Source organism: Pelophylax lessonae, assembly GCF_965119305.1.
Source record: "Pelophylax lessonae genome assembly, chromosome: 12".
Classification (NCBI taxonomy): Eukaryota; Metazoa; Chordata; class Amphibia; order Anura; family Ranidae; genus Pelophylax; species Pelophylax lessonae.
In genome coordinates, this window is record NC_138779.1 from 159748227 (window position 1) to 159775637 (window position 27411).

Sequence of the window (27411 nt, forward strand, 5' to 3'; positions counted from 1 at the left end):
ACGTGGACATCACCGTGTTGTTGAAAGGCCTGATACCCCTTTAAGGGGACTGCTTTTTGGTGCATACGGGCCCATCGGGGAGAGCACAGTTTTGAGCACTGGAAAGCACTGAGTGTCCCTTGAAGAGCACTGGTCACTTTATGCTGCTAAACTTAGGAGAACTTTCACTACACCAATATACAGAATGACATCTGGCTATAGAAATTTCGGGACTGAGTTATAATCTCTGTGTAAATTATTTGTCACCTTATTGTTGAAGAAACCTTAAGAGCACTTGTCACTTACAAATTATGCACTATTAATTTTTCCTGTGAATTACAGTATATACATTTTTGTTACTGCATATGTGAATTTGGATACATACCTACTAGAGGCACTCCCTCTAGTTGTGAAATTTTAGAACAGTTTATTGTAGTATAACCATAATTTATAATTTTTTCATATTAGTTTAATCAAATTTAAAGGTACTGTGGGAAGCACTCGTCATTTTATGGTGGATGGACTTTTAAAGAGCACCTGTCACTTAATATTGGAATCAATAATTTATATATTAATTTTACATAGAATAATTATTTACTAATATTTATATCTTATATCGATACTGCAATATTGATATTTGGTAGTAGATATGTTATAAAGCACAATTTGTATTGGTAGAATATCAGAACACAAATTTTAATTAATAATTGAAACACAGACACATTGGAACACAAGGTCACTTTTTATTAGTAAAGTATTTTGGATTATTTCACGCATATAGATTAATGTTTGCATAGAAATATGCAACACAATAAGTACAATCATAATAAAGCACATTTTGAGCAGCTCCATTACCCAACTAACACATGGAAAATAGAAACCTGAGTCTCCTATTGAAGTTTCTAGCGAAGGCCATCAATTGAACTTTGTCTCTGGGGTCATGCAGTTCACAATTCTTCACATGCAATATGAAGAATATGCCTATTTCTTACAATAGTCTTGACAAGACATTCCCTGAGAGGAAGTCTCCAAGGAGCATCGGCGTACCAAGACCAGTGAGGCCAGTCTGGAGCCACTAGAATGCATCTGTGGCATCGGCCAGAGGATCCCAAGACCGTGCCACAAACCTCTGTACCTTCCTTGAAAAGTGTACAGCAGGGAAGGCTGGAAAGAATCAGTCTGCCCACCTTAGAATGCCAGATACTTTCCGAGCCTCCAGGACACTTCTTGTGCCCTCTTGGTGATTGCCATAGACCACAACCACGACCAGACCCCCTAAGCACAATCTGTGCCGAGGATGCCTCCCCACCCGGACAGATTGGTATCTGTGGTGATAACCGTCCAGTACAGGGGGAGAAAGGATTTTCCCTGTCGAAGTGCCAGAGAACAAAGCCACCTCTAGAGACCATGGATTCTTGTCCCATTTCACCAGAATCTCTTTTTGCAGAGATTTCGTGTGGAACTGTGCAAACGGAACCGCCTCGTAGGTAGACACCATCAGGCCCAGCACCTGTATGCAAGCCTGGATTACCATCTGCTGGACAACAGAAGCTGAATTGCCTCCTGCAATGTCTGGAATTTTTCCAGAGGAAGAAACACTCTGGCTGAGTTCAGAGTCAGACCCAGATATTCCCGATTTGTGGACAGAAGCAGAGCAGACTTCTGAAGGTTCAGAATCCAACCAAACTCCCTCACAGTTCGCAGAGTAATCTCCAAATTGTACATCAGAGCATTCGGTGGTTCCGATCGCAGAAGAAGATTGTCATGGTACCCCAGTACCGTGATCCCCCCGCTGACGAAACAACACTTTTGTGAAGACCGAGGAGCGGAGGCGAGACCAAAGGGTAACACCACAAACTAACAATGCTCCTCGCCCACGACAAAGCAGAGGAAGCACTGATGGCTTGCACATATTAGAATGTGAAGGTGGGCATCCTTGATGTAGATAGAAGCAAGAAAATCCCCCTGATGTAGGGACGCCACTACCGTGTGAATGGACTCCATTCGGAACGTCTGTACCCATACAAAGCAATGTAGCACCTTGAGGTCCAGAATAGGACGTACCTTGCTTTCCTTCCTAGGAACTGTAAAGAGGTTTGAGTAAAACCCCTGAAAACTTTCTTGAAGTAACAAGTCTTGCACTGCCCTAAATAGACCCAGTAAGCGATCTGGCGACAAGTGCAGGTTGGAAGGGAAGAACCTTTCCGGAGGATAAGACCGAAACTCGTTCTTGTAGTAGCACCGAATGACTTTGTGGACCCGCTTGTCCTGTACCAGGGAGGTTCACGGACCTGGAGACCAGCAAAGACACCCCCCCCCCACCCCAGATACGGCATCATGCAGAGGAAGCCTTGTCCGCAGGTCTGGAAGAGCCCAACACCAGGGCAATAGTAAACCTAAGTGCCGAACCAGCCACAGTGAACATATGGCGGGCCAGAGCCTCCACCCTCCTATCAGCCAGATCTTTAAAGGCCGGGAACTTCTCAACCGGAATTAGGGTCGCTTTTTTTAACCTGGAAATCGGCAAGTCTACTACAGGTGGGACCGTTCACTTTTTAAGCAGGGAATCCTCATAAGGCTACCGCATAGCAAAACGCTTAGGAACCACTAGAGTGCATTTTGGACAACCCCACTGTTTTTTGACAATGTTCTCAAAGTAAGTGGAAAAGGGGAACACCCTCGTCGCTTTGGAGGGCCTGTGGGTGCCAAAAGGGACCGGTGCCTCCGACACAGCATCAGCCTCATCCTCCATTTAAAAGTTCAATGCACTGACACAATCAGTGCATCCACCAGTGCCTTTTTATTCGCGCTAGAGAAGCAGAAGAATCATCCTCACTATTTGAGCACTCAGGGTGCGTGGACACAGACCCAGTAGGGTGACTCGCGTCCCAAACAGACTCAGGGCCCTTTATACTAAGCTCACCCGGAAAACATATCAATCAGGGGAGGGCCGCCGACTGTGATCCCGCAAAGGGGATGCTGACCAAGGGCCCATGAATGGACCACCTACTGGACCCCGCAAAAAAAACAAGGGGGTCGCCCTCTATAGAGGCCCGCATAATAGGAAATAGCCCCCTTAACAGGGGGCCCCCCCTCTGTGACGCAGACAGGCAGGCAGGGTACCCTGATTGTTCCACAGCGATAAAAAGAGGCAGGTGCTTTACACAACAATGGGGGTATGGCTGCAATAAAAAATTAAACCACCCCCACAGCGAGGGAGGGGCCAATCTGGCCGCATGGCCTAGTAGGCTGCAAGCCACGGCCTAAATTTTTGTGGAGGCCCAGCCGCAAGTGCACTGAGTTCAACCAGGCAGATGCCCAAAAGAAAGAGCAGGGGGCTTCAGCCAACCTTACTGGGGCGGCCTCCCAATGGAAGCGCCCAACTCGGCCACTTGGCCTAGTAGGCCGCAAGCCACAGCCTAAATTGTTGTCAACGCCCAGCCATTTGGGAACGAGCCTCAGCGGAGCCAACCACCCAGGGGCAGCAGAAGGGAGGGTGGATGCCCAAACTGAGGTTAGTGGCTGGGGCTGCCACACATAGCTCCCGACCAGTAGGCTGCAAAGCTGCGGTCTGAATTTTTGGTCGGATCCAGCCGCGTTGGGGCGCGGACCTGCGGATGCTAAACCATCCGCTCCCCCAGCCCAAAAACTGCAGCAGGGAGCCCAGAGGACATCAACCTCCAAGGTGACGAGGAACCCTGCTAAACCCCCCCCCCCCCGTTGTGCACCAGGAAAAACCCGGCCAGCAGCAACTCCAACAACAACAAGGCGCCTTGTCTTTTTATCTTTATCCCCTTAAGAGCCTGTGGCAAAAGCAAGCTCATAATCTCACCAGGGAAATGGGGGGGGGGGGGGCGGAAGACCCACAGTGACCACCAACATTTTAGAGGGGCTGGAGGGAACTCGAGGGTCCCACCGTCCCAGGGAGGCCCACGTCCACCCCAAAACCCTTCAGTAGAAGAAGGAGGACGGCTACTACCACACCAGGAACAGGGTGGGCACCGCTCCTGACAGACCACCACTCCATCAGAATGGGGGGCTGTCGGTCAGGGGGAATGCTGCCACTCAGGCCGGGGATAGGTCGTATGCGCCCTTGCAAGATGTTTAAATCGCAGGCCAGTCCCCGTCCAGTGAGGCTATGTCGCGGCCGGCCTAGCGCGGAGCTGAGGCCTGCGCGCGCTCGTTGGCCAGACTGGGGGGACCCTCTTGATCTAGATTATCCAGTCAGTTACCCAGTCCAGCAGTTGATTGTAGATTCTCACAGGAACAGAAAAAACAAAGATAGGAAAAAATTGCCAGGACCAGAGGTCCCAGCTAGGAACTAGGTCCTTACACCTGACGAAACAGAAAAAACTGAGTGCCTATAGCTAAGAGTGGGAGTATACCCCCTGGGATTGCCCCATAGGCGTAGTCAGGCTTTTTCCTGCCTAGTGTCCTACTCCTGTAGGGTGCAGTATAACCCAATGGTCAAGAAGATAAGCAGCTGTGTCTGTCAATGAACGAAAGAGAAATACAGTTGTGCTGGTGGACTTAAAGTCAGCAGTGTCACTCTGCTTTTCGGAGATACACTGCTCAATTCTGGCTGCCATGATCTGCCTGCCAGTTCTAGATGGAGGACAGCTGCCTCACAAAGAAGGTAGATTGTATCCTGGATGAGGAGCTAACAGAAGACATCTCTACCTCTACTGTATATTGCTCCTCAGCCACCTCAATTTACCCCTGCCCCATACAATTATAATCATCCTTATCTAACCACCTCAGCCCCATCAGTTACCTTCCCTTGAGCCATGACAGATTTCTAGGCTGCTTCATCCTCCACTGACACCCTTCTGCCATTTCAGACTTATCCCCTCCCTGACAGACATCCTGGCCGCTTTACTGACAGCATTTTGCTTCCAGTGTAACGTTAAAAAACCCTACCCTGTGAAGCTGAGCAGCTTCCCAGTGCGCATGCTCACAGCTGCGGCAGGTAGGGAATTTTCATGGGGTAGTGTTTTCTAACCTTACACCGCGTCATTTATCAGCTGCTGCAGCGCGTCCCACTGTCCCATCTCGGAGACATCCCTCATCAGCAGGTGCCGCGTCCCAAATGAGTGACTATTACGTTCTAAAACACTGTAGCCGTGATTTGTATTTTCATAGACCCGCTGCCGATTACTTTTTCCTGGAGCAGAGATGAGGGAAGTCTGACGGGTTGGAGCCGAGTTGATTTTGCGCGACAACAGCTGATAAATGAGGCGGGGTTCCGTGAGGAAACACTACCACGTGAAAATTCCCTACCCTCCGCAGCTGTGCGCATGCGCACTGGCAAGCGGCTCAGCTGATGTATGACATACCCTCACTGGAAGTGACAAGGGTAGGGAATTTTCATGAGTAGGGTTTTTTCACGGACCGGTGTTCCGTGAAAAAACCCTACCCGTGGAAATTCCCTACCCTTGTCACTTCCTGTGTACATACGTCATTCAGCAGCTGAGCCGCTTCCCATTGCGCATGCTCACAGCTGCAGATGGTAGGGAATTTTCATGGGGTAGTGTTTTTTAACGTTACACCGCATCAGCTGTTGCCGCGCAAACATTAAATCATCTCTGCTCCAACCCCTCTCACACTTCCCTGATCTCGGCTCCAAAATGTAAGCCGAGTCTATGAAAATATAAATTACAGGGCCGAGATCAAGTGGGACGCGGCACCTGCTGATGAATGAAGCGTGCCCGCTGGGAAATCTCAGGCTTGTAGCGGAGATGATTTCATTTACCGGCTAGGCATGCGCAGTGGGACACGCGGCAACAGCTGATATGACACGGTGTAACGTTAAAAAACACTACCCCATGAAAATTCCCTACCCTCCGCAGCTGTGAGCATGCGCAGTGGGAAGCTGCTCAGCTGTTTAATGACGTACCTTCACAGGAAGTGACAAGGGTAGGGAATTTTCACGGGGTAGGATTTTTTAAAGTTACACCGGTGTAACGTTAAAAAACCCTACCTCGTGAAAATTCCCTACCCTCGTCAATTCCGGTGCACATATGTCACAGAACAGCTGAGCAGCTTACCAGTGCGCATGCTAATAGCTGCGTAGGGTAGGGAATTTTCACGGGGTAGTGATTTGTAACGTTACACCGCATCAGCTGTTGCCGTGGGTACATTAAATCATCTCCGCTGCCACATTAAATCATCTCCGCTCCTACCCCTCTGACTTTCCTGATCCTGATTTTCCTGACTTTTCCTGGGGTAAAAGCGGCGGGTGTATGAAAATATAAATCACGGAGATCTCGGCTCCGTGAGTTATATTTTCATAGACCCGCCTCCGCTTTTACATTTAGTAGCTGAGATCAGGGAAGTCACAGGGGCAGGAGCGGAGATGATTTAATGTATCCATGGCAACAGCTGATGCGGTGTAACGTTAGAGAACCCTACCCTGTGAAAATTCCCTACCCTCTGGAGCTGTGAGCATGCTTAGTGGTAAGCTGCTCAGCTGTTCCATAAGGTAGGTGCACAGGAAGTGACGAGGGTAGGGAATTACTCCCTTATACACTAGATTTTTCAGCATGTAAAAATTCACAAACATGAGGCCTCAGCAAAGGTGAATACTGGAAATCATGAGGAGAAACGCATGGGATTTCTTGCGTTGGCTTTCCAGTCATTCAAGTATCAGAATACACCATCTATTTGCAATCAATTGTTTGAACATTTTTTTCCTCGTGTCACTTGAAAACGCTTAAGCCGCGAGCAAGGGCGCTCTCCACGGAGCACTATTTACCGGAAGTCTCTCAAGCAGCGGTTCTGCGTGTACAAACTACATGTCCCGACAGGCAGCTGTGCACGTCATTCCACTTCCCAGACCAGGTCGCAAGCAAGATGGCAGGATTTTTCAGTGAGTGTTTGTCAAGGAGAGTCATTCCCTGTCCTTGTGTGCGTTTATACTTTCTAGGCGTGTTGTGTAGAACACTAATTTCAGTTACGGACCTGCAATTTAACAGCGTTCCACTTAATGTATTTTGTTGTGTGTGTTTGCAAGTTTCGTTGGTGAAGTTATTCTAATCCCTTTAGCTAATATTTAAAATAGTTTTATTTATTTTTCGTGCGTGTATGCCAGATAGCATAGAAAGGTAAAATGTGTGTCTGCATATTTTTGGGTGCCTCTGGGCGAACTGTGTTGTCTGTCTTGGCTTTGTGTGAAATGTCAGCACAAAGTGGACGTTCCATGAAAATGACAGACAGCCTCTCACTCTCCTAGTTTGTAACTACTTCAATACAGGGCACTGTATACACGGGTTACCCCCTTTCTGACCAGACCAATATTTAGCTTTGAGCACTGTCCCACTGAATGACAATTATGCGGTCATGTAACACTGAACCCAAACTCATTTCTTATTTTGTTCACACAACTAAAGCTTTCTTTTGGTGGCATGAAATCACTACTGGCCTGTGAAATGACCCCTTTTTTGAAATGTAGACAGTTCGGGGTATAGTAAGAGGCATGGTGAACTGTAAATTATTTTTTTTTTTTGTCATACATTTTTTTTTTTTTTTTACATACTGTCACCAGTGCAGTAGAGCCATCATATAACTGGCGTGGCAGTAATCAAGGACAGTACAGGGGGGGGGGGGGAGGAAATTCTCTTTCGTTTATGGACACAGTGCTTTATATTCAGAACAATAGGGATATATTGCCCCCTACAGGATTCGGACACTAGGCAGAAAATAGTCTTGGCTATGCCTGTAGGCAGTGCTAGCTGGTACACATCCCCCTCTCTGCTATAGGTCATCAGTTTTTTTCCTGCATAGTCAGGACCTAGTTCTCTCCCGGGATATTTGGTTCTGGCAATTTTTTTCCCCCTGTGAGATCTACAATTACCTGCCGGGCTGGGCAGCTAGATCCAGTGGCCCCCCTCAGCCTGGCCAGTGCGTGCTCGCAGACCAGAGCTTTACCCTGGGTCAGCTCCGACATAGCCCCACTGGACAGGGGCTGGCCTGCGCGTTTAACGCCTCACGAGGTTGCATACGACCGGGTCTTAGCCCTAGTCGCAGTGTTCCTAATGACTAGCAGTCCCCCCCCCCCCCCCCATTTTGATGGTGAGGGGTTCTGTCTGGAGTGGGGCCCACTTAGTTCCGTGGTATGGTAAATGAGATAGACCCACTTCCTCTCAGCATGGATGGGGTGGGGGTGGGCAACCCTCTGGGATGGTCGGACCTGCGGGTCCCCCCCCCCCCCCCCCAGGCCTCCATTTGTTTTGTGTGGTTCCTGTGGGTCATCTTTGTACCCCCCACACAGCCCCCCCCTCTCTGGGGTAGCACGGCAGGTTGGCAGCTTGATGGGCCTGGTGTGCAGCACTGTACCGGTGGGGGGTGGGCATGCTGCTGGTGGGACGGACTTCCCTGCTGGGGTGGACGCTCAGAGTTTTTTGTGGTCCTGTGCCCAGGTCCCACTTCCGAAACCGAAAATTCAGGATGCCCTTGGCCGAAAACCGAAACCGAAAATGACTTTTTTCCCCCAAATGATTTTAAATAAGTTATCTGACACTGACTGACACACTCACTGACTGACACACTCACTGACTGACACACTCTCTGACTGACACACTCACACTTACTCTCTGACTGACACACTCACACTTACTCTCTGACTGACACACTCACACTCACTCTCTGACTGACACACTCACACTCACTCTCTGACTGACACACTCTCTGACTGACACACTCACTGACTGACACACTCACTGACTGACACACTCACACTCACTCTCTGACTGACACACTCACACTCACTCTCTGACTGACACACTCACTCTCTGACTGACACTGACACACTCACTCTCTGACTGACACTGACACACTCACTCTCTGACTGACACTGACACACTCTCTGACTGACACTGACACACTCGCTGACTGACACACTCGCTGACTGACACACTCACTGACTGACACACTCACTCACTGACTGACACTGACTAACTCGCACGCTGCAATTAGAAGGGGATGAGCACTAGGCTGTGAATCCGTTCTGCTACTGACACTTATGCAGGACAAAAGGGGAGAAACAGTTTTTTTTTTTTTTACAGCACATATCAACATTACCTTCCTCCGCAGCGAACACCACGTGAAGGCACTGAAGGGAGGAGGTGGGTAGAGCATGCAGCAGTCGGCGGGGAGGAGAATGAGATCCTCCTACACTCTGCATTCTGGGTCCCTCTCCCTGGGACGTCACTGGTCTAGCAAGCTGTAAATCTCAATGAAGGCATAGGCATCGGATCGCAGCGGACAGGGAAGTTAATAGCTCACTTTTTGCACGGATCAGCGGCCATACATTTTCGGCATATTTAACCCCCTATCGGCCGAAATGAGAGAGTTGCATTTTCGGCCGAAATTTCGGTGCATCTCTAATACAAAGTGTATGGCTGAATTCGCATCCGCACAGGAGGTCGCATGTAATGAAGGAGCAGTGCGCTCCGAATTACATGCGATCAGCGCACCCGCAGTAGTGTGAACCGGCACTTAGATCAAAGGAATGAACTTCCGTCTGTGAGGATAGTTTAACCTCTTAGGCCCTGTTCACACCTGAGCGTTTTTCAACTCGTAAAACGCTCATCTCTGAAGTCTCAAAACGCCCAACAAGCAAAATCCCATTCATTTCAATGGCCCCTGCTCACATATGACCTTTTTGTCACCTGGAGCAAAATGCCTGAAGCTCAAAGTACATGAGCTTCTTTTTTGGCATATTACAAGCATTTTTGTTATATAATCAAATGGACTCCTAGGTCCCAGAGAGGATAGAATAAAGACCACAGCAATGGGTATGTTGAAACAAAGTGAGCCAACCACACCAAGGGATGGCCAGAAAGTCAGAATAAAGAAGAAAAAAACGAGAAAAACAGAAAAGATGGAGAGGGCTGGGGGGACTTTAATGGTACCACATTAGAAGCTCATACAACAGGAATATAAAAATACAAAATGTTATTTATATAATTCATAAAATCAGAACACAAAGACAAGACGTATATAACATACAAAAAATATGCATAGAAATAGATCTCTCAGATTAACATTCTGTTTGGTAGGCCAATCTGGCTGTACCCTAAAACAGCGCCCGACATGTTTCACAATTGCTTCTTCGGGAATATAGCTTTAGCGAGATGATCTTGAATTTTCTACATTGAGATATAAACATATTATCAATAAACACATCAAAATGCCACCAAATGGATCACCAACACCAGTATCATACTCACCCACACAGAACCAACACCAATAGCTAGGATGGATAGACTGGAGAGCATGCACTATATGATATCCCCCAGGACGAGTGTGGGAGTTGGTGTATTAATATAGAAAGGTAGAATTATAGTGAATAAACCATGGGACACATGAGACAAATGTAGATATATCCATACATAGACCCGCCACCAGTTAGTATAGTCAAAGAGTTGACCAAATGACTGAGAGCAGTAATTTTTGCTTGTCAGCAACATACCTAATCCTATACTTGCAAAGTTGCTTAAAAGAAGATTATATGCTGACCAGGGGGCAAGCTAAACAAGGCAATTATGGTTGACAAGGTGTATGCGATTTCAAAATTAACTGAAAATAAGGAAATAAAGATTATATAAGGGGTTTATACATTGTATGGATTCCTACAAAATGGGAAAAATTATTATTTTTTTTTTAAATAGGGAAAAAATAAGAGGGTATTTCAAAAAGTTTTAGCTTGCACTTAAAACAAGGGAACGATTTGAAATCCTACCTAGTGGCCAGCAGATTTTAGCACGAGAACAAGATCTACTGTCTATTGCATGTATACTGGTGTTCTATGGTATGCCATATGGCCACAGGATCTATTAGGATGTACATGCCAAAATGGCCATAGCGCTGTTAAATGCTATAGGAATCTGCATTATAAAAGAGATGAAATATCCATAAATATTTGGGGTGAATAAGATAGGATTAATAGTCCGTTCTGAAGCTGAAACCTTGCAAAGAGCCTTCCTCGTGCTAGATGTAGCTGACGTGCCTTCCTGGAACCTGCAGCTGCTATGGCGGCTTTGGTGTTTAAATACACCTGCTCCAACCCGGCGCGTCATCGCCAACCGAAAATGAGGCATTGCCGGGTCCGATCTCTAACGTCACACGTGCAAATCCGGGTGTATGTGCAGTGATAAAAGGAGAAGCCAGCTGGTACATTGAGGCTTCAAAAAGCCATAGGTCGGACAGAGCAGAGCCAATACAGCCCGCTCAATTCCGCCTACCCAGAGACCACACACCCGTCCTTGGGGATGCCCGTGCTGCCCCCTAAAGGCCAAAGAGGGAAGGACTGGTGGAAGAAAGAAACTTGAACTGGGCAAAAGAGCAAGAGATCCACTATGCGGAAGACAAAATCACTATATCACGATGCAACATATTGATTAAATTAAACATGAGGTTCTACAAAAGAATATACCACAATATTTTCAAGACATTTAATATTCCAATTGCATAATGTTACAACAACCATATATGGTCACAAAAATATAGGACCTTGCATAAACAATACAGTTATATAAAGATACACCAATAATTATTAAATTTATGTTGAAAAGATTGCTTGACGTTTAGACTGGACGCCACAGACTCCTCCACTAGCACTAAGACATGAAGAGAGGAAACAATATAATAACAGACAAATGTCTGCCCCCTGACAATGTACCCACCCCATCATGTTACCCATCCATTGCTTTGCAGCGGTGTAGAGGCATGGTGGGGACAAGCACTTTTTGTCGACCAACGAACCTCATAACACTGATACATTTAACCCCAAATTTATTCGCATATTTGCAGAAGTTTTTATATATATATATATATATATATAATTTCATTATCATGAATAATATAATAATATTTCTCTTACGTCCTCCGACAGTCGCCGCCATCTTCATATTCGTCACAATGGGTATTAGACTTTGCTCCGTAGGAGTAGCTAGGCAACAGAATATGTTAACATTAAAGCTTTTAACATATCCCACCCCCAGGGGGTGGTCCCCTCAGTCAATACCCTCCTACTTCCTGCATCCATATCTCAGTTTCAATGTCTAGCTTGTCAGGAGTAGCTGGATGTCTCTATGCTGGGGCATTTTGTCTCAGCCTTTCTCTTCTTTTTTTGATTTTTTATTTGAGTTTTTTCTCTCTCTTTACTTAGCTGTTCTTTTTGTCAGCATTAGTTAGTTCTTCTGATGAAGAGGATTCGTGCGGGCTGGGTCTCGGGCTGATCCCCCTGGTCGCAGGTTGTGGGTCAGTGGCTTCCCAGCCTGCCATCGAGCGTTCAGCCAGGTAACGCTCCTGGCACAATGAACGACCCATCCCTGTTCGGTGCAGGGATGCTATGGTGAGGTAGCTACCTCACTGGACGCTGTGCGGTTTCTCAACCCCAGTTTTTCTGCGTCCTGAATGCGACTCTCCCTGTCACATGTGCAGTGGCTTGTTCGCCTGTGCGGGTTCCCCACGCCATCTAGGAGGTAAGTGTATCTGTGTGGGGACCTGTCTGTTTGGGGGGGTGTCAGTCTGGGACTGTGTAACCTGCCTCTGTTCACACTGTTAAGCTCCCTATCTCTCTGGCTGCATGCTGTGGGCTGCAAGGGGGGGGGGGGGCTGTGCTGCACTATCTGTGTCAGACTGTGGATGTGTGACAGGCTGTGTGCTGTGGGGCATGATTTTTCATGTTTGGGCACATACAGCGATCGCTGCGGCGGTCCGCCATGTTTTTTTACTATGCTGTGGTGTTTGTACTGACGGTCCTCACTGTAGTGGTGGAGCGGCGGTTTCGGCGCCAAACGGCGCCATTTTGGCTGCGCTCGCTCCAGCCGCATGTTTACACTGCAGGCGGCCATTTTCTTGTAGCCTTCCATAGGCTTTAATAGAGCGCCCTGAGTTTCATCACTTCCTTTTGCCTGGGCGCACTGATCGAGGCGGCAGCAGCAGCAGTGGCCTCTTCAGGTTTTATCCTCTCTTCTTCCTATATCCTTGCCTGAGTTAAGTTTTATCCCTGTGGGGGTCTATTTGTGCTACTGTGTGTGTGCGGTGGGCTGCGCTCACCGCGCTTGTTAAAGGGACAGTTAACCCTTTATTCTCCAGCATATTTTTGGGGCAATGGATTCTCGGAAAGGCAAATTTCCTGCCACTTTGGTGGGAAGCCAGGGGACTGCTGTTTCCCCCCCAGGGGGGGATTTGGCTGAGGTGGTGGCTAACCTTGCTGCTCAGGTGCAGATGCTTGTGGCTGCTCAATCCACAAAAAGGCCCAGAGTTTCAATTTCCTCTGATTCAGAGGGTGATGGTGATGGTGATGGGGCTGCTATGGCTGGGGTCTCCTTATCGGGGTCCCGTTCCTCCCTGGATCTCGTGGGGTCAGAGGTGGAGGCTGAGGTTGAAGGGGTTGATAATTCTCCCCCTGGCTCGCCTGAAGAGCTTGCAATCATGGATGAATTGGTTGCTTCTATTAAACAAACGCTGCGTTTGCAGGATGAACCATGTCCTCCTGCTGCCCTGGCGGCTTATGGGACACAGAAAAGACGCAAGACATCGCAGGTCTTTCCCTGCACTGATGATTTTCAGCGCGCTGTTAAGGAACAATGGCGCAATTTACGCAAACCTTTTGCGGTGCCTAGTAGGTTCAGGCTGCGTTATCCTTTCACGCCTACCACTGATGAACGGTGGTGTGTGCCACCTCCGGTGGATCACGCGATATCGGTTTTGAATAAGCCCACTGCGATTCCTGCAAAGGATACTCTGGTGTTCCGAGATGCCACGGATAGGAGACTGGAGTCTCTTGCCCGTCATACTTATTCTGTTACGGGCTCGATGCTAAAAGCTCTGTTTGCCTCCCTTATGGCAGCCCAGGCTGTCGCAAGTTGGACGCAGGTGCTTAGGCGCGTCCTGGTGGCTGATTCGGCCTCACCGGCGACATTGGATATGGTGGATCAAATCCATCAGGGTGTCATGTACTTGTGTGATGCGGACTTGGATTTAGTGCCGTTGGCTGCACGTGTACACAGCGTGGCGGTGTTGTCTCGCCTCCTGGTTTGGTTAAAGTGTTGGTCTGTGGACCAATCTTCGCGCAAGACCTTAGCCAATCTGCCTTATGATGGATCTCGCTTTTTTGGAGAATCCTTGGATACGTTGATAAAGGGGATCACGGGTGGTAAGAGCACGCTCTTGCCCCACTTCCCCAAGGCTAAGGGGGCTCCTGGTAAGAAGCATGCTAATTTTCGGCCTCCTCAGGGGTCCTTTCGTGCCTTTCGGTCGCACTATAAGGGCAAACCGTTCAAGGGTCAAGGCTCCCAAAAGAAGCTGTGGTCTGGTAAGCAGAAGTCCGGCCAGTCCGGACCCGCTGCCCATAACAATGCGGCCTGAAGGGACGCCCTCACCCAGTTCTGGGGTGGGGGGACGCTTGCTCGGTTTTCTTCAACCCTGGCTGGCCCGCGTTCGGGACCGGTGGGTTCAGAAAATTGTTCGATCTGGCTACAAGATCGAGTTTCTCTCTCCGCCGGAGAGCAGATTCTTTCCCTCAAATCTTCAACTGTCTCCAGAGCGTTTGCGGGATCTGCACCTAGCGGTGCGGGACCTGAGGGCTCAGGGAGTGGTGGTTCCGGTGCCTCATCGGGACAGATTTCGGGGGTTTTATTCAAATCTGTTCACCGTGCCCAGGAAGGAGGGCAAGGTTCGTCCAATTCTGGACTTGAAGGCTCTGAACCGCTTTGTGCGGGTTCGCAAGTTCCGCATGGAATCCCTGCGCTCGGTGGTGGCTGCCCTGGTTCCGGGGGAATTCATGGCCTCCCATCGATTTGAAGGATGCGTACCTTCACATCCCGATTTTCGAGGGTCACCAGAGGTACCTTCGATTCGCCATTGCGGAGGATCATTACCAATTCGTGGCGTTACCTTTTGGTCTCGCTTCGGCTCCACGGGTTTTCACCAAGGTGCTTGCGCCGGTTCTGGCTTTGTTGAGAGCCCAGGGCATCTCTGTCCTGTGGTATCTGGACGATATTCTGGTTCGGTCTGCGACCAGCCAGGGTCTGGAGAAGGACCAGTCCGTCACGATGCAAACTCTACAGGAGTTTGGTTGGACGATAAATTTTCCAAAGTCGACGCTGGGTCCGTCGGTTCATCTCCCCTACCTGGGGGATGATCCTGGACTTGGGCCAGGCGAAGGTCTTCCTACCGGACGACAAACTCAGGACTCTTCGGGAAGAAGTCAGGTCCCTCAGGGACGTTCCGTGCTCGTCACTCCGAACGTGCATGAGATGTCTGGGATTGATGGTCTCGGCTTTCGAGGCGATCCCCTTTGCCCAGTTTCACACGCGGGGTCTCCAAGCGGAGATCCTGTCCAGGTGGGACGGGCGTCCGCATTCTCTGGATCTCCAGATCTCGTTGAGCCATCGCACCAGAAGGGATCTTCTGTGGTGGTTCCAGTCCCCGATGGTGTCAGGGGGCAAGTCTTTTCGTCCTCTTTCATGGACCGTGATCACCACGGATGCCAGCCTGTCGGGCTGGGATGGTGTTCTGGGCGTTCTGTCCGCCCAGGGAACTTGGTCGGAGGGGGAGTCCTCCCTTCCGATCAACATTCTGGAATTGCGTGCGATAAACCTCTGCCTTCGACGTTGGACGGACCGGCTGCAGGGCTGTCTGGTTCGGGTGCAGACGGACAATGCCACGGCGGTGGCCTACATCAACCACCAAGGGGGCACCAGGAGTGCCCGAGCGGCTCGGGAAGTAGCCGACATTATGTCTTGGGCCGAGACTCACGTCCCAGCGATCACGGCAGTTCACATTCCGGGGGTGGAGAACTGGCAGGCGGACTATCTGAGTCGCCAGACCCTGGACCAGGGGGAATGGTCTCTCCACCCAGATGTCTTCCAGATGTTGTGCGCAAAGTGGGGGTCTTCCAGATGTGGACCTGTTCGCGTCTCGTCTGAACAACAAAGTGAAAAGGTTCGTGGCAAGGACGCGCGACCCTTGGGCAGACGCGTCGGTAGCCCCGTGGCATCAGTACCGACTGATGTATGCGTTTCCACCGATTCAATTGCTGTCCAGGTTCCTTCGCAGGTTGCACTCGGAACACAGCACGGTGATTCTTGTGGCACCGGACTGGCCTCGCCGGTCCTGGTACGCAGACCTCGTGAATCTGGCGGTCGACGCCCCGTGGCGTCTGCCTCTTCGAGACGATCTCCTGTCTCAAGGGCCGATATTCCATCCTGCTTTACAGTCGCTGGCCTTGACGGCCTGGCTGTTGAGACCGAGGTCCTGAAGGATAGGGGTCTCTCCCCTGAGGTCATTCACACTTTGATCAACGCGAGGAAGCCTTCCTCGGGGAAGGTCTATTACCGTACTTGGAAGGCCTATTTTGCCTGGTGTGAGTCCAGGGGGTTTTCACCTCGCACATACTCGGTTTCTAGAGTGTTGTCCTTCCTTCAAACGGGTGTCGACCAGCGTTTGGCGCTGGCTACGGTCAAGGGTCAGGTGTCTGCGCTGGCCGTTCTTTTTCAACGTCCTGTGGCTTCTAACTCCTTGGTTGGCACTTTTGTTCAAGGGGTGCAGCATCTGGTCCCTCCTAGGAGGGAACCTCTGCCTCCTTGGGACTTGAATCTCGTTCTATCCGTTTAACAACGTGCTCCTTTTGGAACAGATCAGGGAGATCTCGTTGTCTATGTTGTCCAAGAAGGTCGCTTTTTTGGTGGCGATCACTTCGGCTCGCAGAGTGTCGGAGCTGGCGGCTTTGTCCTGCAAGTCTCCGTATCTTGTCATTCACTTGGATAAGGTGGTCTTGCGACCTAACCCTTCTTTTCTTCCGAAGCGAGTGTCGGAATTTCATCTCAATGAGGATATTGTCTTGCCTTCGCTTTGCGCGAAGCCTAAACATCCGAAGGAGGTGAGGTTGCACTCTTTGGATGTTGTTCGGGGGATTAGGGTTTACCTTAAATCGACTGAGTCTTTTCGCAAGACGGATTCATTGTTTGTTCTTCCGGAAGGTCCTCGGAAGGGCATGGCGGCGTCGGCTTCTACCATCGCCAAATGGATCAGACAGACCGTTGAACAGGCATATGCTTTGAAGGGAAAAGTTCCCCCTATGCCTGTGAAGGCGCACTCTACTAGATCTCTGAGTACGTCTTGGGCCTGTCGTCATGGGGCTTCTGTGGCCCAGGTGTGTAAGGCGGCGACCTGGTCGACCGTGCACACTTTCACAAAATTCTACAGAGTGGATGTTCAGGCATCGGCTGATGCTTCCTTTGGCCGCAAGGTTCTTAGTGCGGCAGTTCCTTAGGGTCCCTTGTTTTTGGACCCCTGGCTGTTTGGGATACGCCTTTTATCCCTGGGTTATTTGTTTTTCCTGGGTTGTTGCTTCTGTTGAGCACACTTTTTGTCATGTTGCCCAGCTGGTTTCCTTCCTTTGGTAAGGTTCCTTTCTTTGATGTGGAGACTGCGTTGCCTTTAGGCGCGGCTGCGTTTCCCACCCCTCATGTTTGCACTGCTTTGGGACGTCCCCATTGTGACGAATATGAAGATGGCAGCGACTGTCGGAGGACGTAAGAGAAAACGGCATTTTTGTAAAATCTTACCTGTAAAATTCCTTTCTCTGAGTCCTCCGACAGTCGCCGCCCCCGCCCCTCTTTTGGGGTTTGGTTGTATACTCTACTGCTATTCCACTGAAACTGAGATATGGATGCAGGAAGTAGGAGGGTATTGACTGAGGGGACCACCCCCTGGGGGTGGGATATGTTAAAAGCTTTAATGTTAACATATTCTGTTGCCTAGCTACTCCTACGGAGCAAAGTCTAATACCCATTGTGACGAATATGAAGATGGCGGCGACTGTTGGAGGACTCGGAGAAAGGAATTTTACAGGTAAGATTTTACAAAAATTCCGTTTTTTCATTGCTATGTTGATTTATGCCCATATGTTTGCTTGGTATCTACGGATTGTTTATCCCCATGTGATGACACTCATTTATAGGTTCTATTAGGCTGTTTTTAGTCTGTGAATATTGTTTATGTGCAGCCACCTAGCAGTATAAATTAGTCTAGCATTGCGAGTGTTAAATGAATCATGTGTAGATGGTTCCCTTTATTACCATCTTGCTATATATCTCGGAGATCGTCACCCATAGCCTTACCCTTGAGAAAGTCACGTGCTTTGTGACGCAACGCGTCGGTAGGATACCGGGTGACATTACTTCCGGTTTACGGCCGAAAACCGGAAGTCCCTTTTGTTTGTGTTACCGCAACTTAGCGGCTGCCTGCTGTTTTATTCTGACATGTGAGTTATTATTTTCTTTAATAAATTGATATTATTACATACTTCACTATGGATTTGCATCTATTCCTTTGAGCTACTGGGAGTGTCGCATTGAGTCAGTGGAATGCGTGAGATCCCCCCACAAAAAAAGCCCCCAATAGAAATTGAAAAGAAGAAACCCATAATCTCCATCCTTGGAGTGGATACCAGCTTAAGCGCCTATATTGGTGCAATGGGAGGTGAGCGGCCATTGCACAAATTGTTTGGATTTTTTGCTCACGCCGGATCACATCACTTGGATTTCACTAAAGTCCCTTTTATTGATTTACTTTTAAGAAATCACCATCGGTTACTTCATCCTTTGATTGCACATGGACTTTATATTGTGAATATTTATCACTGGTTCACGGAGTGTGAAGCACTTTGTTGGCATTAAGACTTTTTATATATATATATATATATATATATATATATATATATATATATATATATATATATATATATATATATATATATATATATATATATATATATATATATATATATATATATATATATACACACATTCTTTATATTGTTTATATGCTCTTAGATTGTAAGCTCTAATGAGCAGGGTCCTCTGATTCCTTCTGTATTGAAGTGTATTGTATTTGTACTGTTTACCCTCAAGTTGTAAAGCGCTGCTTAAACTGCCGGCACTATATAAATACTATATATTAATAATATTTGATCAAGACATTTTATTTGATATTTGCATTTCACTTGGCACTTGAACATTAGGACACAATTGTATTCATAACACCTTTTTTCAATTTTTTATTTTTTTTATTTTTTCACTTTTCATTATGGTTTCAACACCATACTTTGTGTCATGAACATACATCACATGTGTTTGTGAATATCCTTCTATTTTCCACCTGCAGCACATGTTTTATCTCATTTTATTCACTTGGAATTTTTTTGCTGTTTGATGCGTTTCCTCATTTTTAGAAAAAATTCTTGGCTGCTGGATGCGTTTTATTTTATATCCTTTGATATTTGAATCCATTAACCCGCTTTGACATTGCTTTTCTTCCTATCCATTGGATAACCTTTTTTTAATCTGGTATATAAGCTTTATGCATATTTAGTGAATTGTATGCGTTTTTTGTCTTTTGCAATTGATAAACGCTTTACATGTTTGTTTTCAAACTAGCGCCGGTTCACTCTACATACCTTCATTTCTGTTAGTATTTGTGAAAATACAGAATTGGCTGCTGGTTTTGTGTGGGAATTTGTCCCATTATTTACATCCTACCAATATCTACTTCCCCTTTGACTCCCTTCTTTCTTTTACCCAACTAGCAGCGCATAGGCTTTCTACCTTCTTTCAGTACAACCAAAGCCTAAGACCCCTCAAGAGTCATTAAGGTATGCTGTTTCATCACTAAGAGTACCCCCTCTTCGTTAACTGGCGTGGGGGGGGGGGGGGGTAAGGAGCTTAGGCAGGTCACTTCATAGTTATCGCGAGTCCAACACCCATCCTCACACAGAGGTATTTTCGCACATTGGCCCAAATCATAGCTAGCGTCTCGCTGTTTCGGCTAGGGTAGTCAGGGCATCAGCTTCCCAGAGGCCTACACCCCGCCATCGTTCATGGCACAGCTTAGGTCCAAATCATAGATAGCGCCTCTACCAGCTGCTGGGGTTTAGCAGGGCCTCACGTCCCCTGTTTCTCCAAATTGTCTCCCGGGTCAAAAAAAAAAAAAAAAAAGCGCCAGTTAACGCTCTGTTGTATGAGTTTTCATCCCCCTTTTTCCTTCTATATCATCTCAGCATGTCTCACACGTAGGGCTGGGCGATAAAACGATACCGATATGTATCGCGATAGTGACATTTTCGATAGCAATAAAAGACTTTGAACGATAAGTCCGCTCCGACGGGTTTAAGCTTTAAAAATGGCGCCGCCCGGTGCCGCCACATCATTGCGCACGCGCCGCCACCGCTCGTGTAATTTCGGCTATTCCCGGCCTCTCCCGAGCGGCGGCGGTGCGTGCGCGGTGACATGTATGCACGCGCCGCCGCCGCTCGGGAGAGGCCGGGAATAGCCGAAATTACACGAGCGGTGGCGGCGCGTGCGCAATGACCGGGCGGCGCCATTTTTAAAATGAAGGCGCCTCTGGAACAGGTAAGTGAAACAGCTTCACTACCTGCCATTATGCAGGGCTGCGGGCACACTACAAGGGATGCAGTGCTGCGGGCATGGTCTACCTGTACCATGCCCACAGCACTGCATCTCCTGTAGTATGCCCACAACCCCGGATCCTCTTGTACCATGCCAGTACCCTGCATTCACCTGTACCATGCCAGTACCCTGCATTCTCCTGTGCCATGCCAGTACCCTGCATTCTCCTGTGCCATGCCAGTGCCCTGCATTCTCCTGCACCATGCCAGTGCCCTGCATTCTCCTGCACCATGCCAGTGCCCTGCATTCTCCTGCACCATGCCAGTGCCCTGCATTCTCCTGCGCCATGCCAGTGCCCTGCATTCTCCTGCGCCATGCCAGTGCCCTGCATTCTCCTGCGCCATGCCAGTGCCCTGCATTCTCCTGCACCATGCCAGTGCCCTGCATTCTCCTGCACCATGCCAGTGCCCTGCATTCTCCTGCACCATGCCAGTGCCCTGCATTCTCCTGCACCATGCCAGTGCCCTGCATTCTCCTGCACCATGCCAGTCGCCCTGCATTCTCCTGTACCATGCCCGCCGCCCTGCATTCTCACCCTAGGGTCCTTATTTTAAATGGGTAATAAAAAATATCAATAATTATCGATATCGACCGATATGAAACACTGATATCGTGATACAGTTTTCAGCCATATCGCCCAGCCCTACTCGCACGTCAGACCAAGGAGACGACTTCTCCCTGCCTAGCACACCAGCCAGGCCACCCACTCCGGTTTCCGTTCCAGCCGCAGAAGGTAGCCAGGTTCCATCAAGTCCTGGTTATATGAGGTCATGGACCATTCCCAAGATTACCGCCGAGTTGAGACGGAGGGGGATACCATTTCCAGCCACAGCCAGGAAGGCGAAGTTGTACAGGATCTTGGGTCCAATGCAGTCAACCCGCAACTAGGGACTGACAGTGTCAAGGACGCATTAGCCGAAATCCAGGCCACTATGGCGTCCATTCTGGCATCCGTTAGTAGCTTAAATCAGAGGTTGGAAGAAGGTTGGAGTCCCTAGCGCCGGCCTCCGCAGCTTCCCCAGGTTCCCTGCCCTCTTAGGTCTTTGGCTTGCCAGCCCCTCAGGGCACCTTCGCAGGTATGCCAACTCCTTCAGGCTCCATTTCACACATTACACCAGCACACATGGTCCCGCCCAACATCAGGAAAGATATTTTGGAGGGAAAGGACGTGAATCTTATGTCCCTATTAATTGCGTCCCAAGACATAGTCGAGAGCAAGACCTACAACTATGGGGACCTATCGGTGGTTCTGAAGGCCAAAGACCCCAGACTGAACAGGAAGCTGTCCATTCCGAAGTTCGTCTTGGCCTTCGGTCTATTTAGGGATGTGGTCTGCTTTAACTTCCCTCATCGCAGAGAAGAACTGGACTTTGTATTTGCACAAGTTGGTCGACCAGGGGCATAAGTACGGCGGGACCAAGTTTTATGATTATCACCGCTCGTTCTCGGCCAAGGCGGCGGCCACCTTTGCTCAATTCAACATCAGGGTAGATTGGGGTCAGCTGGACACCGAGTTGTTCTGTCACCACTTTGCCGGGCTCGTGCCACCGGCATGCGCTATTTGCGCGTCAAACTCCCACTCCACCAACTTGTGTGCCATCGAGCCCAAATCTCCCGCCGCCGGTGAGGTCATCCCGGGCTCCAGCAAATCTGATCAGAGGGCCGCCAAAGACAAATTGGGGAGACCGATAGTGTTCCTGGGTAAGGTGCAGGTATCCAACAACTTCAACGTGGGGGGGGGGGGGGGGCTGCAGTTTCAGTGCCTGCAGGTTGTTGCATATCTGCTCCACCTGCTTCCGGGCACACGCCAAGTCCATGTGCCCCAGTCGCCTTTTCCCCAAAAGCTGACTGACCGAGGTGCAGGTCGATTCCCTGGCCTTCTTCCTTAAATCCCATCCCTCTCCGGACTTAGTCGAGTTTTTAGTCTCAGGCTTCACGAGAGAGTTCCATACGGGTCTGGTGGCACTGCCGTCGGGCACAATCGAGTGCAAAAACCTACAATCAGCCTCGGCTGACCCAGCTGTAGTCGAAACTCTGTTGCAAGCAGTAGACGACAAGGGTTTCATGTTGGGGCCTTTTTGTACCCCTCCTTTTTCCTGCTGGCGAACCAACCCATTGGCCACCGGAAAATATAACAATAAAAAACGTTTGATCATAGATCTCTCGACTCCTCATTCCATCTCCACGCCCAGCCTGAATTCACTTATTCCCTCCAAAGAGTTTTCGCTGCAGTACACCATAGTGGATCACGCCATTTAGGCTATCCTGAAAGCTGGGAAAGCGGCTTGGCTCGGGAGGATGGACATTTCCAATACCTTCAAGTTGCTGCCCATACATCCATCGCTGTGGCCTCTGCATGGGGTGAAATGGGGGGGGGGGTTACTATTTCGCCATTTGCCTGACCTTTGGTGCCAAAAGCAGCCCCAAAATTTTTGATCTGTTCGCAGAGGCTCTGTGCTGACTCCTATTAAACATCAGTTGCTGTCCAGTCACCATCCATTACCTAGATGATTTTCTGACAGTGGAAAGTCCCACATCCACACCACTCAGCTTGATAAAAACGGTGGCACTTTTTCAGCTCTGGGGGTTCCAGTAGCCAAGGACAAAATAGGTGCCTTCACCAAACTGACCTTCCTAGGCATTTGCCTAGATTCGGTCGCCATGCAGGCAAGCTTGCCCCCGGACAAAGTTCAGAGGATCAAGGCAGAGATCGAGGGGTTCCTCGTTAGATGTTCTGCATCTCGGAAAGACCTCCTGTCTCTTCTGGGTTCCCGGAATCTACGTCATGAGAATCATTCCCCAAGGCTGTGCTGTCTCCATGCTCCTCTGTCTGCTCCCTGGCCTCCCGCATGACGGGAGCACTATCTCGTTGGACGGGCAGGCCAAGGCGGACTTGTCCATGTGGAGACAGTTCCTGGCACATTGGAACGGGGTGAACATGTTCATCCTGCCTTTTACCGACAGCTCCCAGTCTTATGGAGTGACAGGCAGCTCATTCGGGGTTTGCAGCCATTTGTGAGGTCAACTGGTTGAGAGATTTTTGGCCACCCGAGACTGCCAATCTACCGTCTTTTAACCGCACTTCCGCCCTCTGAGAAATTTACCCCATAGTGGCAGCAGCCCGGGTGTGGGGACTCCGGTGGGAAGGTCAGACAGTAAAATGTTTCACGGACAACATGGCGGCCTGCGACATAATCAACAAGGGCTGTTCCTCATCTCTCACCAAGATGACCGTAGTTGGGAGACTCACTTGGCTCGCCGCCACTCTACATTTTCACTTAATTTGCGAGCACGTGCCAGGTTCCCACAACTCAGCGCTGACGCCCTTTCTCGTTGCAAATTGAAGTTCTTCTTCCAGTTGCACCCTACAGCCACGAGTATTCCCGACACACCACCTCGGTTTCAAGATCTCATCCTGGATTAGCCAAACTCATGGCCCATGGGAGCACGCTAGCTCAATCAGCACTCTCTGTCACCACTAGGCGCTCATACGATCGGGCTCTGACCATCTTCTCCAGGTTCATCACGGAGTTCAGCATCTCGGATCCTTTTTACTTAGACACCATGGTGACGTTCACCTCTTTTTGCCACTTAAATCTGAAGCTCGCCCACAGCACGGTCAAGCTTTATCTCACAGGAGTGCAGTTTCACATGATCAACGCACACCCCAGTCACAGTGCTTTCATGTCTTCCAGGCCAATTAAGAAACCTCTTAAAAGGCATCCTTCGCTTGGAGGGCTGCAAGCCCGCGAGATGTCAACCGATTAACAGCTTCAGGTTTAGGGCCTTGTCTGACATGTTGGACACACGACCATTTTGAAGCAGGGACAAATAGTATCATCAAGTTCGCCATATACCTGGCCTTTTATGGATTCCTCCAACTTGCTGAGGGTGGCAGATTTGGTCAAAGTAGGGGATCACTTCCTCCTGACACTACGTCAGTCCAAAACCAACCAGGTGGGGCCGCCGGGTTGATGTTCCCCTGTACCCTACAGGCAATCGGTGATACCCAGTCTGGTTACTGGACCATTTTCTCCCGTCCTTGACAGGTCATGGCCCAGATGCCCCCCTTCTGAGTCTCCACGGCTTGCCACTCACCACCTCAAAATTTATTGAGTACGTGAGAACCTTGCTGTCCAAATAGGTTGCCACCCCGCAGCATTCTCAGGTCATTCCTTTCGCATAGGGGCAGCTTCGGCCACGTCTAGTCACAACATACCCGTACATATAATCAAAAGGATGGGCCGATGGAAGTCCTCTGCTTACAGCCGGAACATTCCCCAGCCGGAGAATGAACTCAGACTAGCTTTCAGAGAACTGGCCACATAGCACTACAGTCTTCGCTTTCCATTTTAAGCGATATGTGTGTATTAAAGGTTGTTTTGGTTAAGCTTATACTTTTGCCCTCTTTCTTTACAGGCCTGCCCGAACCACAGTTTTGGCACGCTTCAACTGTACTTCATTGAATGGTATAATTTCACTCTTTTAATTCCCTGACCACAAATGGGCAGGCCGGAGCTTGCAGTTGTGGGAGGGGAGGGGCCGGCCTATTTAACATAGGCCCGCCCTCCTCATTGGGCTGGCTGACGTCTTTGGGTACCCCTCCCTCCACTCCCCTTTTTTCACTAATTCCATCTTGGTGGGCCCTCTTTTTTACAGGCCTGCCCTAACCACGGTTTTGGCACGCTTCAACCGTACTTCATTAAATGGTATAATTTCACTCTTTTGATTTCCACAAAACTACTGCTCACCATCACTGGCTGATAATGACTGTGATCTTCTCTTCCCAGGTCACAGCAGAAATATGTTCAGCGGGTTGTTTCCGTTATTACAACCCTGTAGACGTAGGGTTCCTGCGGCCATGGGCGGCGAGGCCACCCCAGAGGTAATGGAGCACCCGCTCAAGCTGATCCAGCAGCTGCATCCGCTTCTAACAACACTGCCCCCGAAGTATGTACCTCTCATCATTAGGGGTGAGTGGTGCGAGTAGGGGCTATGTTGATTTATTTTTGGAATAGAAATGCCATTGCTCTTTCATGCTAACAAACCCATTAGGGAAAATGCCAGCTATAAAAAAACTGGTTTGTGTGTATTCCACTAGATGCATGTTCTGAGTCAGTGGCCTCCATGAAGGAGTTGGTGTCCTGTACGAAAGAGGTTGTTTCCTCCTTTCAGTCCTTTAAGCGCTAAGTTGGCTGGTTTGGGTCCTTCCACTTCTACGTCTGTCACGGGGGTTCAGGAACTTTTACCTTCAGTTAAGTCCTTTCCCCCTTGGAATTAGAAACAATTCGTTCACAGGCTGTCTCTGACTTGGAGGAGGGGGAGAATTCAGCCTCTGCGTCTGAGGATGATTCCTGTGCGGTTGTTGAAGAGGATGTTAGCGCTGCATGATACCTCTTTCCAGTTAAAGAAATCAATGAACTTTTGAAAGCAAACTATACTTCTGAGCAGTCTGGTTCTGCGGACAAGTCCTCTTCAGCATGAAGGGGCGCCCTCACCCATTTCTGGGGGTGGGGGAACGTCTGCGCTTCTTTCAGGAACCCTGGACTTCATTCAAGACAAATGGGTTCACAAACTGATTCGTTACATAGTAGTTGAGGTTGAATAAAGAAAAAAGTCCATCCAGTTCAACCTGTGTAGGTGTGTATGGCTGTAATCATCCCTTAATGTTCTGAGCCTTGAGATTTGCACCCAAGAGTCTTTTGAAAGTAGCCATATTTCCTGCAGTAACTACCTCTTGTGGTAGAGAATTCCACAGTCTTGTAGTCCTAACAGTGAAGAACCCCCTACGTTGCCTGTGGTTAAAACGCTTCTCTAATCGCATTGTATCTCCTCGTGTCCTCATGCAATCCTTGTGATTGGATAGCTTTTATTTTTATGCTGAGATCACCATTGAGGTATTTGTAAATTGCTATCATGTCCCCTCTCGGGCATCTCTTCTCCAGGGAGAATAAATCAAGCGATTGTAAACAGTCCTCATAATTAAGGTCCTCCAATCCCCTAATCATTTTAGTTGCCCTTCTCTGGACTCTCTCCAGCTCCAACACATCCCTTCTGAGGAATGGCGACCAGAACTGGACAGAATACTCCAGATGTGGTCGGACCAGAGTTTTATAAAGTGGAAGGATTATAGTTTTATCTCGGGAATACATCCCCTTCCTTATGCATGCTAATATTCTGCCGGCCTTGGGCAGCTGCAGCTTGTCATTGCATGCTATTGCCAAGTCTATCCTCTACTAAGACTCCCAGATCTTTCTCCATTTTTGGTTCCCCCCCTAACGTGTATTGTGCTTTTATGCTTTTAGCCCCCAAGTGCAAAACCTTACACTTCTCCACAATAAAACTCATTTGTCATGTAGTTGCCCACTCTGTTATTTGGTTCAGGGCATCCTGTAAGATATCTGCCTCATGTTGTGAAGTTATTGCCCTGCCCTATTTTGTGTCATCCGCAAAAACTGATATTGAGCTACTGATCCCGTCCTCAATGCTATTTATGAATAAATTGAACAAGATTGGTCCCAGGACTGATCCCTGGGGGACCCCACTTACCACCCCAGACCAGTCTGTGTATGCGTTATTGATTACCACCTTTGGACACGTCCTTTTAACCAGTTCTGTATCCAAGAGCCCAAGAGCACATGTTGTGGTCGAGGCCTGCAGACCTTATTTTATATATTAAGCGTTTGTGTATCAAACGCCTTAGCAAAATCCAGGTACACCACATCCACTGGTCTCCCCCTATCTAGCTCACAGCTCACCTCCTCGTAGAATGTTAAGAGATTGGTTTGACAAGAACGCCCATTTGTAAACCCGTACTGGTTACTGCTGATGATGTTGTTATCTTTAGCAAACTCTACGATATAGTCCCTTACCATCCCCTCCAGAAGTTTACATACTATCGATGTCAGGATGACCGGCCTATCATTTCCCGGGACGTGCCTCTGCCCTTTTT

At 48.8% G+C, this 27411-nt stretch overlaps 1 protein-coding gene across 2 annotated transcripts in view; it reads left to right on the forward strand.

Annotated features, from left to right (window-relative positions):
• The first annotated feature begins 6724 nt into the window (after nt 1–6724).
• NDUFA3 (NADH:ubiquinone oxidoreductase subunit A3) overlaps nt 6725–27411 on the forward strand; it is a 191985-nt gene continuing 171298 nt past the window's right edge. For both annotated transcript variants that reach the window (XM_082274382.1, XM_082274381.1), the window contains exon 1: nt 6725–6847. In XM_082274382.1, coding sequence (XP_082130508.1) covers nt 6832–6847 — 16 coding nt within the window. In that variant the 5' untranslated portion in view covers nt 6725–6831. The remainder of the gene's footprint in view (nt 6848–27411) is intronic.